This window comes from Saccostrea cucullata, unplaced genomic scaffold, assembly GCF_032062105.1.
Source record: "Saccostrea cucullata isolate Sc308-1 unplaced genomic scaffold, CSIRO_AGI_Scuc_v1 ctg301, whole genome shotgun sequence".
In the NCBI taxonomy this organism is placed as follows: domain Eukaryota; kingdom Metazoa; phylum Mollusca; class Bivalvia; order Ostreida; family Ostreidae; genus Saccostrea; species Saccostrea cuccullata.
Window position 1 is genome coordinate 174,529 of NW_026923980.1, and position 13,240 is coordinate 187,768.

At 34.5% G+C, this 13,240-nt stretch overlaps 1 protein-coding gene across 1 annotated transcript in view; it reads right to left on the bottom strand.

The window, feature by feature from the left end:
* LOC134265398 (voltage-dependent T-type calcium channel subunit alpha-1H-like) overlaps positions 1–13,240 on the bottom strand; it is a 47,066-nt gene that overhangs the window by 11,555 nt on the left and 22,271 nt on the right. Inside the window, 16 exon segments of the mRNA XM_062747609.1 lie at positions 710–819; positions 2,110–2,261; positions 3,386–3,599; positions 3,859–3,932; positions 4,393–4,525; positions 4,666–4,792; positions 4,917–5,101; positions 5,430–5,498; positions 5,772–5,984; positions 6,564–6,897; positions 8,363–8,616; positions 9,310–9,548; positions 9,781–9,931; positions 10,142–10,297; positions 11,606–11,759; positions 12,899–13,042. Coding sequence (XP_062603593.1) covers positions 710–819; positions 2,110–2,261; positions 3,386–3,599; positions 3,859–3,932; positions 4,393–4,525; positions 4,666–4,792; positions 4,917–5,101; positions 5,430–5,498; positions 5,772–5,984; positions 6,564–6,897; positions 8,363–8,616; positions 9,310–9,548; positions 9,781–9,931; positions 10,142–10,297; positions 11,606–11,759; positions 12,899–13,042 — 2,709 coding nt within the window.

Here is a 13,240-nt window from a genome sequence, read left to right on the forward strand (position 1 = left end):
GTTAAACAACAGTTCAGACTAAGGATTCATTACATGCAGTGAAGAAAACCAGTTGTATGTGCAAATCATTTCTTATTTAGAGTATTGATTAATTTCAAGTCATAATCTGCCAGGTTTGACATTTTTTTTAAAGTTGTACTCAAAATGGAGACAACATATTTTCTTTTTTATGTCTGAAAGCAATAAACTGATTAAGTAAAAAAAAAAAGAACACCCCTTTTTAAAAAAAAATTTAAATAGTGTAAAGACTCTGTACAATAAAGTAACATGAGTGCAGAGGAAAAAATTAGTATGTTAAAAAATCTGCAATTTGATTTAAAAAAGAGAGTCAAATATTTTTAAGTGAAGTAAGCAAAAATAATTCAGACGTGAAAATGTCCTGTTACCTGCTAGAGAAGCATATTGAAAAAAAAAATAATGTACAGATAAGACTGATTAATATTCAGGGATTTCCATAAAACGTTAGTTTGACAGGTAAAACCTCCGTTCTCTTATAAAGTTAAAGTAAACTCTTAAGAGTACTAAAATGTCTTATTTTCAATAATTTCCCATTAATTTTATTGATAGTTATGCAGTGAATGGACAATAAATATGCAACAATTCTAATGTATTTTGACATTGAACAATCTTAGAAAACTGATCTGTACCGGTGCATCAATTTTGTGTCTAAAATCAGTATTCTCATTTATCCAGATTTATCTCCCCTTACCTGTCTTTGATGTATCGTACGAGGCCCAGGGCTAAAATCTTCAGTGAGGCCTCAATAATAAACACACTGGTAAAAAAGTAATTAAAAATCTTCAGGGCAAACTCTAGTTCCTGTAAAAGATATAACAGTAAGAGTAAGTAAAAATGAAAAAGAATAAAAATGAACTTCAAACTAGAAATATGTCCATAGGACATGAATGCCCCGCCGAGGGTATATTAGTAATGCAACATGAAAATTTGTATTAGTGTATGATATTTGATCAGAATATCTTGAATAGTGATGCAATTATTGCTTACATCAGTATGTATCAGCATATGAAGTTTGACACTAATTTCATTAAATGAGGTCAAGGTCAAAGGAAATGCCAAGGTCAAAATCTGTTGATTCAGTTGAAAAGCTCTAATCTGTATGTTTCAACATATGAAGTTGAAAAAAATATTATACATGGTTTCTTTAAAACTGACTTAGAAACAATTTGATAAGTGAGGTCAAGGTCAAATGAAAGGTCAAAGTCAAAAATGTTAATACAATTCAATTGCTTAAATTAGTATGTATCAGCATTTGAAGTTTGACACTGATTTAGGAAAAGTGAGGTCAAGATCAAAGGAAAGGTCAAGGTCAGAAAAGTGTTGATGCAGTTGAATTGCTCTCATCAGTATGTAACAGCATGTGAAGTTTGATAAAAATATCCTGAATGGTTTCCTTAAAACTGAGCTAAAAACTAATTAGAGATAAGTGAGGTCAAGGTCAAAGGAAAGGTCAAGGTCAAAAATGTTGATACAGTTGAAATGCTTACATCAGTATGTATCAGCATATGAAGTTTGACACTGATTAAGGAAAAGTGAGGTCAAGGTCAAAGGAAAGGTCAAGGTCAAAAATGCAGTTGCATATCTCTCATCAATATGTATCAACATATGAAGTATGATAACACCACCTTGAATGGTATGCTTAAAACTGAGCTAAACACTAATTTAAGAAAAGTGTGGTCAAGGTCAAAGAAAAAGGTCAAGGTCAAAATGGTGATGCAGGTGAATAGCTCTCATCAGTGTGTATCAACAGTTGAAGTTTGATAACACCATCTTGAATGGTATGTTTAAAACTGAGCTAAACACTAATTTTAGAAAAGTGTGGTCAAGGTCAAAGGAAAGGTCAAGGTCAAAAAATGTTGATGCAGTTGCATAGCTCTCATCAATATCTATCAGCATATGAAGTTTGATGAAAATATCTTGAATAGTTTCTTTGAAACTGAGCTTTGAACAGAGCTAAACACAAAGTGTGACGGAAGGACAGAAGGATGAAAGGACAGAAAGACAGAAGGACAGAAGACGGACATGACAAACACTATATGCCCCGCCCATATTCATGGCAGGGCATAAAAATCTGCATAAAGAAAGTCTTACCGCTGGCATCATGTAGTATTCCATAGCCATGGTGATGACATTTAACCCTATAACCATAGCAATAGCAAGGTCAAAGTACTTGCTGTTCACGACCTGGTGTATGATGAGCCGACTCGCTGAGTAGTCTGCCCAGTACGGGGGTCGATTTAGCTCTGAAACATAGAGACGTAACAGGATTATTTCAATATCAGTATTAACTGGTCAATGATTATTTCTGCTAATAATACAGTCAAGGTCTCTAACTCTCTACTTCCATAATTTTCATATAAAGCTTCATTCAGTTTATCATAAATATGGCACAGCATTCATCTCTAACAAGGAATTCAGCAAATCCCAGGCTATTATATGCATGGTGTGATAAGTATTTATGTAATATTAATTTGGCAGGTTACTTTCAAGAGCTGTGTAAGATACTCTTAATGAAAAATAAACTTAGTTTTCTTGAATTTACTTTGTCATAAACCAACAGTCAGCTTTTGATATTGCTAACAAATGTTACATTTGATATTTTGGCTTATTAAAGTACTGTTTTACGATTTGTAAAAAGAGAGAGAAAAAAAAACATATATTGAACAGATTCAGACAACACAGATGATTTCGTTAACATAATGATATCGAGTCTGGCTTCTGTGTGCAAACTAAAAATCACAAGCAAAATATTCCACGACTACTCTACAGAAATCCGTTATCCCAGTCAGATAACCCTCTACTCATGCATAAACTACTAAAAATAGACATTTTTTAGTTCAAATGCAATCCTAAATTCTACGTAATACATGTAGTGAACAAATCAAAGAGACGTTAATTATACTTACTTTATAAATTAAAGTTTAACAATTGTACATTATTACTCCTGTAGCAAAACTACCAAGTCCATATTAAGACATGCAAAGCTATTTATCTTAAGACTTACCAAAAGATTATCATTGTGCTTTTCAAAATTTGTGTGCATAAATACATATTTGTCTAAAAATTAACACATGTATTTGTTTTCAGACCTTATGTGGTTCTTAATTCAAAATTTTTAATATTTTTCTCCCTTTAACAGTTATTCATGTTGATGTATTTTTATCACTGACACATATAACACAAAGTTGGATCCGTAGAATACATTATGTAAAATTAACACAAAACTCCTAAATCTTGATGCTAAAATGCTCTCAATTTTAAATTGATCGTCCAACCCTGTATTTTAAACTGACATCAACCCCTGTATTCTATGGATCCTCCTCAAAACAAAAATAAAGACAACAGTGCATATGCCAGACTCTGATACCTGTCTCGGTATTACGCTCACTCTTTTTTTTCTGCTCCATCTTATATTTCCGTTTTGCAGTGCGACGTTCTCGTTCTTCTATTTCCTGATCCTGTCGACACTTGTGGAAGTTTTCCACCACGACGCCCACAAACATGTTAAGGACAAAGAATCCAACCAAAAGAAGGAAAGAGATGAAGTAAAGAAGTCGCCATTCACTGTAGTTTTCTATCGGCTTCAAAAAATAAATAAATTTACAACTTTATTTGACAAAATATAAATTAAAATTTCTGACCAATTTTTAGCCCACAAATACTTTAAAATGATGTATGACCCAACCGTCCTTGGAGGCCAGAACAAAGAGGGCCATTAGAGCCTAAAATATACACACAATAATAAATAACACAGTCTGAGTTGACTAAATGATTCTGAATCCAAAATGATTGTTACACTAACCTGTTTCCTGGGCAAGGCTTCATTTACAAGAGGCCCGCCACTGCGTCCAGTCCAGTATACATGATACTGACCCAACCGTCCTTAGAGGCCAGAACAAACAGGGCCATCAGAGATGAATATAAATATCACAATAAATATTAAGTACTTGAAAAAAATTTTAAGGTTTCTATATAGATGTAAAAATGCTTAGCCCCATGGGTCATGATTTAACAAACTTGAATCTACAATATATGATTCCTTGTTTCATCTTTCCTGGACAAGATTTTTAAAGCTATATATTTATAAATGTTCTGATTAACTAAGATACTGTAAATGTATTATATTTGGCAGAAATTGATTTTTGAACAGGTTAGCGAAGATTTGATCCACACTTGAGGATGCTTCCACATTTCTTCATGTTCTTATTTATGATTATATTTTTAACAAAAGACATTTGAGCGTTGTACTTGAATTAGATACATTGTGCCAAGTTTGGTTGAAATTGGCCAAAGGTGCTGAGAAGAAGATGAAAAAAAGAATACACAGCCATATGTAATACGTTTACAGTATATGTTCTGATTTACTACAATTTACCTGTCCCAGATCATCAAAATTATACTTTTGATTGATCCAGACATTTTTCTTGTCCTCAGTCAAACACTGTGTCTTGTTCTTGATGTTTTGGACATCAGGGCCTTTACAGTAATAAAATGTCCCCTTAAACAGCTGATAAACGAAAAAAAACTTAGTTCAATCCTCAAAATGCACCATTTCACAATTCACACAAATTAATATAAAAGAGAGAAATATTTTAGAACTTGATAGCATTTTATTGTTAAATGACTTTGAATTCACTTATAAATCACCTGAACTCCTAGTATTCCAAATATGATGAAGAATGTACAGCAAATAAGAACAATGTTTCCAATGGGTCGAAGGGAAGATAATAAAGTTTGTACAACAAGTTTCAAGCCTGGGGCTCGGCTAATAACTCTGAAACAAAAAGATATAACACGTACTATATTGTCTATAGCAATCAGCAAAGAAACCATAATCTTAACACAAAATGCCTCCATTACAACAACTACAAAGTTAAATAAAAGTTTCACTTGAATACCTTAGTGGTCGCAAAGTTCGAAGAAGCCTGAAAACTCTTAAAATTCCAAAAATCCTGGGGCTGCTATCAGCAGAGATTGAGATCAGTATGTCCACAAGAGAGATCGCTACCAGAAATCCATCCATGATGTTCCAGCCACTCTTCAGGTACGCGTGCTGTCCGATCACCAGACCCTTAGCTAACACCTGTAAGAATTCATGGTTATCAACAGCATGTTTAATGTTGATTCAGTTTGTAAAGCTTTTGAGAGCCATTACTAGAATTCTAAAGATTTAAGATTTTACTTTTTTTTTTTTTTTTTATTTGCATGGTCATAGTATTCTCTAACCTGATGGAAAATTATGCATTATGGTTACCTTTTCATGTACTACACATTATAAGGGACAAATCCTTTGTGTGAATTGTAATACCTCGATCAAGCTTTCATATATTTTGTGATTTCTGTTTTCCTGTGAATTGCTTATAGTAACATTCTTCTTATAATACCAACATGAATTTAGTACATAAACTTACCTTTATCATCATCTCAATAGTGAACACACAGGTAAACACGTAATTGGAATAATTCAGGAATTCTCTCTCCTGTAAAACAAACAAAAACTAAATGACAGATAACAACAGTTTGTTTTTTTTTTAAATATAATGATATCTTTTTATTGTTTTGTGATCTCACCAAAGTGCAGACACTAATTTGTAAAACAACATGAAAATACCTATTTGGCACCAATTTTGTGTGTAGTCCACAAAACAACTGAAATCTGTTATTTATTTGAACAAATGCTTTTGTCCTCAAAAAATATATGTTTTACAACATTTATGAAAATTGATGAAACCACAGTATATCGTGACACTTACAACACTGTCGGGTGGTATGTTGGGACGCTCCATGGCCAGTGTTATACAGTTGAGAGCGATGAAGAAGAGCACGGTGTTGTCGAACCACTGCTGTGCCATCAGATGGTGACACACCCTCCTGAGGGCGTTGTTAGGGGCCAGGATGTAGAGGGCGTGCTCATGACGAGTCTTAAAGCAACCGTGGGGCTCAGGACACCAAGAGTAGCTGCAGTTCTATAAATATACGGTGTGATGTGGAATTAAAGATTCTAAGAGATATCAGATTTTAGATATGGTAACAGTTAATTTGCTCATGACAGTAAAAAAAAATATAATTCTTCATAATTATAAAAAAATACATAATTATGAAGGATTTATCTTTGTCTAAATTTGTAAGGAGCACCTCTCACATATGAAAGTAAGATTGCTATATGCTAAAATCCATTGAAAAACTCTTGATCAATAGTCCACTTGCAAAATCCTGGATTCTGTTCAAGATCAAAGCAGCAAGCCTAGATGTTGGTTTAGATTTCAAAGCAATGAATGAAATAATGCTTTTAGTAGTTAAGCTAGCATATCATTCAAGTTTGTAGAGGCTATGTTGTAGCTGATGTGATTTTGAACACAGTCCTGTTATCTCAATATGATGCATATGAGTCATTACATGCACTATATAGAAGCAGAGCAAGGATTTAATTTTGGCATAGAGATAGGTTTAAATATTCTTTTCAATTGTATATTTCAATGACATTTTATTTTTTTAGGACAAATTGCTAAAATTGCACATTTAAAAACAATTTAGGAATCACTGACCGTCTCATCTATAGCGTCGGGGTCCACCTCCCCCTCCACCCCGATCAGACTGACCTCCACCTGGGTGGGGGAGGTGGTGCCCTCGGTCAGGTTGTTCTGTTTGACCTCCTCCCTGAGCACCGCGCTCATTGACGACAGCGAGTTGAGCGTGCGTCGGCTGTTGAAGGAATTCTGTCGACTGAGAAGAATGGAGTTACAGTTACTCTGAGTGCTGCTACACGAATTGTTGCGGATCTTGAAGGAGTTCCGAGGGGACGGGACTGGTCGTTTGATGGAATTCTGGGGGCTTAGGGTCCTCTGGTTGTTTAGGGGCAGGTGGCCATTGCATTCATTTCTGTAAGTAAAGAATTGTAGCTTTTAGATGATATCGACAGTGAAATTCAGTTCTAGATTTTTAATCAACAAAGAAACATACTTTACAGTTTAAAGCAAGATGAGTGTCCTAAGAATAAAAAATTGCGTTTTTTACTTTCTCTAGGCAGGATGTTGTAAAATATAAATATTGAATGTTAATCATTGCATTTTTCACACTCTAACATACAGTCTAATGTAATGTTTGCTACTCTTATCTGAGTATAACCATATTACCAAACGTAATGTTTGCTCTGCTTTTCTGGCTATCATATTACCGAACAAAAGAATTTTTTTAACAATTCTGTTACTAGTTTTCGATTCCTATAAATCATCTGCCGTCCTCGGTTTCTCAGCTGTTTGGTGTTTTTTGTGATTTACAGTAAAAGTCTGAGCGGTCCTATCATTATTTGCTTCTATCCTCAATAACTCTTTATTTGGTTTGTTTTATTTCAGCTGCCAGGAAAAAATGATGGAAGAAATAATTGCATCCAACTTCAAACCCTGTTACATACGGAGATTGTTATGCAATATCTGCAGCAAATCATGCAGCCACATTTTGAAGTGGGACATTATGAGCTAGATAGAATCGATGACAAACACACTTAGGATATCGTATACAGTAACTCCTTTATCATCAGAACAGCACTGATTCATCAATTATACAGCCAGCAAACTCAGTATCACCAGTCAAATCCATACTGATCACAGAAACAAAAAAATCCAAAAACATTTTTTCTGCTGGAGTTATGTGATAGCTGGCATTACAATACATTTATCTTTCTTTGATAATGGACAAAAAAACCTTCTTAACATGACTCATTTGTGCATATTAGCTGTGCCTGCAAAGTCAGGATCTTCAGAATTTATAGGCTGTAGAAGAAATTACATGTATATTAGCAGGAACCAGGACTAAATCTTGATCATAAAACAATATTTGTCAATTGAATAATATTGTAGCAATCCGATACTCTAATTCACTCAGTGACATTTACAGACTGACTTATTTACAGTAGATGACTCTATTACACTATTGTTCTAACAATCCAATATTCTAATTCACTCAGTGACGTTTTTAAACCAACCTGTTTACAGTCAGTAATGTTTTGAGACTGACCTATTTACAGTCAGTAATGTTTTGAGACTGACCTATTTACAGTCAGTAATGTTTTGAGACTGACCTATTTACAGTCGGTGATGTTTTAGACTGACCTATTTACAGTCAGTGACATTTACAGACTGACCTATTTACAGTCAGTTATGTTTTAGACTGACCTATTTACAGTCAGTGACATTTAAAGACTGACCTATTTACAGTCTGTGACATTTTTAGCTGTGATATTTTTAGACTGACCTGTTTACAGTCTGTGATGTTTTAGACTGACCTGTTTACTTTCGGTGATGTTTTACACTGATCTATTTACAGTTGGTGGCATTTTTACACTGACCTATTTACAGTTGGTGAGGGACATGTTAACTGGAACACGTCGTCGTCGTCGGTATCCATGCTGTCGACCTTACATTCGGGAACAAGGCACTTTCTGTCACCATCTTGTGACCGCCCTCTCCTCCAGCTGTTGCTACGGCTACCAGAACTTAGAGATCTACGAAGGCAAGGAGAGAGGCAGGGTGACGGTCGGGGAGAGATTCGCGGGGAGAGGCGAGGTGAAAGACGTGGGGAGGCTCGTAAACTGGAATTTGTCTGTAAAGAAAAATTATAATTAAATGACTTTAATTGAAACTTGTATATGGTAATATTTACATTTCCAATATTTTTGTCCGAGATAAAACTACAAATAAGGTAATAACTTTATAACTTCACAAAGCAATTTGCTCAGCACATGACTGAACTGCATGCTTTCTTGCTATGTGTTGCTTGGTAATACACCTGAAGGGATGCATAACTTTCTTAGTATTAAATTAATAATTGGAACAAATTTTGACAACATATGTGGATATCTTACAACTACAAGGCAAAATTATCACATATTACATTGTACTTATCTATTTGTTGAATGAATTGTATATTCAAGTTATCTAAGACAGAATAACCTTTGTAGTTGCAAGACTCAACATTTGTATGGCCAACTCATGCCAATATTTACCAATAAACTGTACAAGTATGTTTTTCTGTGTTGTGTTAATATACACTATGTAAGGTCACAAATTTTCTTTAGAAATTTCTCATGTAGAGCATATTGTGAGAGTCTAAGAAATCTGTGTAATTTTCTACCAGTGGATTAAACAGAAATTGAGATTTCGCAGAAGTATGACCCTGTGAAAAAAGTATGTCTACAGTATTATCAATTTCCCTATCATATTACATTTGTATGTTTTCTATATACCCGTAACTGATATTATATGTGTTGTAAATTCATTAAATACAGAAACTTACAGAAGATGACCTCACTGACAGAGTACTCATTTCTACCGGGGGATGGACACACAGGGTGACCTTATTGCACTCTTTGGGTCCGTGTTCGTTGGGGGATCCCTGGGGGGTGGGCATGGGTGTGGCAGCTGTGTGGGTGATGATTGGGGGGTTAAGATCAGGCTGGGCGGTGATTGGTGGGCTGGTCTTGGCATTGTCATCTTTAACAGTGGGATTTTGGCAAGCTACACCCAGCATTTTGGCTGAAACAACAAATTCTTATATTATGGTTATTTAATGGAAATCAAGATTGTTCTGTTATATAATATCAATTGTAATGAGATGACATTTACATGTATCTCATTTTATTCAACATGACAACTTGAGAACTGAAATCTTGTTTTCTGCTTTCTTTGGCTTTAAATGTCAATATTAGTCATTTTCTAAGTGAGTAATTTTTTTTATCAGCTGACAGTTGGAGTAACCTCCCCTCACCTCGTTCTGTGTTGTTAATTTTGCCTTGCACGATATCCAGACTCTGAAGTTTGATGCTTTCATTTTTTTCCTCATTATTGTTGGTTTCAGACAAAATGCTCCTAAGTTCCTTTTCTTTGTTTTCTAACTTCATTTTCTTCTTTTCTTCTTCCTTCAAAACATAATTAACCTCTGGTATTATATAATTCCATTATATAATACCCATGCAGGCATCATCCATTCTGATGGATCTCTAACTTCATTATATATTTTACAGAAATGCACCCTTTCCTTTGGTTTTTTACTTTCTTTATATTTGATAGAAATGATGTTTGAACTCTCAATTATCTGCAGCACATCCTTGTTTTCACTTTATTTTTACCTCTGTTGAGAATCCTTCCACTAAGATGGCGACTAAGAGGTTAAACAGTACGTAGTTCCCCAGGGTCATCAGAGCTATGAAGTATAGTGAGGCCCAGGCAGAGGTTGTCTGCATCCCATTGTACAGGACTGTGTTCCAGTCCTCTTGTGTCAGCACCTAACCAATCAAATTTACAGTTGCATAACATTTCAAAAGAAGTGACCTATCAGAATAGGCACTTCATGTCACATGTTAAAAGAAATGACCAATCAGATCAAAAGATTTACTTTCAAATGTCACAGTTAAAAAGGTTAATGATATTCTTATATAAAAGTGCTGATTAAAAATCTTCTTTAAAACAAATTATCTCGTAATAAAATTCAAGTTAAAACTATTATTAAATCAATATTCATTTTTCTCCATTCTGAATAACATAAATCATTAATCATATAGTGAAATTAACTACTTGAAGCTTGCTATACCATTAATTACTAGTGATAATCACAATATTATGAAATTGTTTTAGGCCACACTTAAAAGCCATCGTTTGACATTTTCTTCTTTAAACAACTTTCGTTTCCAGATTTTTAAATTATTTTAGCAATACAGTCTTAACAATTGGAAAACTGAAGCTTTGATCTATTTTTTTTTAAATATTTTAAATGAAAATATGAATTCCAGTCTAAGAATATTATAATTGCCAAGTGACCTTTTAAGTCTGGCCTTTGGGTTAATTGTCATTAGGTCCTAATTCTGACACACAATATTTTGTGTTAGTAGCGGGGCAGGTAATAGAGGGAGGGAGATCTAGGGACACGAACTCAGCTAAACGTCAACCTCCAAAAACTCGAAGATAAAAACAGCATCTTATAGTTCATTGTAAAATACTCCGAAATTCCGAGCGATTGACAGCCGTTTTTGACGGTTGACTTTTAGCGAGCTTTTTGTTTGTGGTTTGGGTCTGGCAGGGTGAGGGTTAGTTGGAGTCTATGTTAGGAACAAATCAATGTTTAAAGCTTCTCATGTCGCTATTGGATAATTATGAAACTCCTTAAGTACTAATATTTACTTCTGAAACAACAAGTCTGGTGAAACAAAGTCTTTTGCTGCTGAGATTTTCTTCAGCCATAGCAGTACAGAGATCTCAGTTTTACAGTCTGTTTTAATTCCATTATGGTCTTCTAATTATATTTTGTGATCTCTTGTATAAAAATTGATTAATTTTTGTTATTTGAGTAATGAGGATCGATACAGTATACTGTCGATGATTTTTATTGGAACAGGATGTTTATGTGCTGCTATGCATGGTTTTGAAAATTATGATTGAATGTACAAGGACAGATTTCTTTTTTCAAATTTAAGGAAAAAAAATATTTTCAGTACTAAAAAATGTGTAAACTCTTCAACGATAACACAAGGTTGTGCAAAACTTGGTGACACCTGCGTGGCATCAATGCTGACCAAGTAAAGGAAATAATACGTTACCTGGAAAACTGTTACCACTGACCATAACAGTGTGTTAAAATTGGCCCTCTCACACTGGCAGTCCATTGAAGGGTCAAGGGCATCCAAACATGTGCAGAGCGTACCATTGCCACGCCAACAAAATTTGCCACCAAACAGATTCATGCCCAGTACACTGTCACATGCACAAAACACAAAAAGCCACAGATAGCAACATGATGGTTGACTTTTGTAAATCTGTTACCATGGACAACATTCTTGGTGTTGTCATGACAACATGATTTACAAGATGACTCTTGTCACATTAATTCTAGCTACTAATTGTGGTCAATGTACAACGGCTAAATAACTGTTTGGGGGCATATATATATAGCAACAGCTGAGAAGTTCAATGCCATGTTGTCATGGTGATATTTAAATATAACGCCACATTGTCATGGTGTTGTTTTTATAATATGCCACCTTGTCATGGTGAAGTTTTTATATCGTGAACTTTTCTACTAAAACAACCCTGGTTTTAAGCCATTTTTTTGTAAAAGAGCCAAATATCGAGAGGCAGTGATAGCAATTCTCGGCCGGAATGATCATGTTATGATGGGGTTAAAACAAAAGCTGAGTGCATGTCTGGGTCTCTCCTGTGTTTGTTTGTGTTCCATCTCTATCCAATAGCTCAGGCAAATCAAATCAAAATAAAATAATACAGGTATAGGTCACATGAGGGTCGCCATTTGTATTACCTCACAGTGGTTACTATGGTAATTGTAACAACACAATATTAAACAAAATGGTGCACAAAATGTTAGGTACTTGGTGCAAGGTTGCTTTAAACTGAACAAAATAAACAAAACAAAATTCAAACATAAGCAGTGGATTTGAAATGGTGGCGCATCGAGTAGAATATTTTAAGATATATTGTCTCGTTCTGAAGTACTTCTGAACAGCATGCAATTATTCCACATTAATAATGATGAATCATAAATATTGATGAATTAACTGAGCTGCATTCAAACTGTTACTGAGAACCAAAACATCTATACTGAGTATGTCAGTTACAACAAAGTTCATTCAACTAATCTAATTAAATACAACGATTTTCCCCCATAAACATAACTAGCCAAGATCCATACAAAAAGAATTTGGTAACAACTATAAATGGTAACTGAATATTTAGAATGACAAAGACAATGATACATTCTACGACTGGCCGACCAGATCGTGCGTGTTAGTTACTGGTTGATTGTTATGACGACAACGACTGTCTGTTCTGATACACATGTAAGGCCAAACCACACCAACCAATGACATAGCCACTACTTTGTTTGACTAGCTGTTGCTTATACCTGAAACACCGTTATAATTGCCCACAGAAGGGAATCAAAATTCTTGCGGTTACAATATCGGGACCCATCTGGCTTTGTTTTACAGAACTTACAGCCAAATAAGTTCATTCCAAGAATGCTACAGAAAAATAGCAATTAAGAATTTAACTTTTGAATATTTTCCTTGTTTGCTTTTCGTTGTAAAATTTTTTTCATCTGTTGTTCATTGCCAAATAAACCATCATAACTTTACATTCATCCATTATAAATGATTTAATAAAAGTAATGTAGTGTGTAGAAATATTCATTCACTTCAATGTTTAATATCTAGTTAACA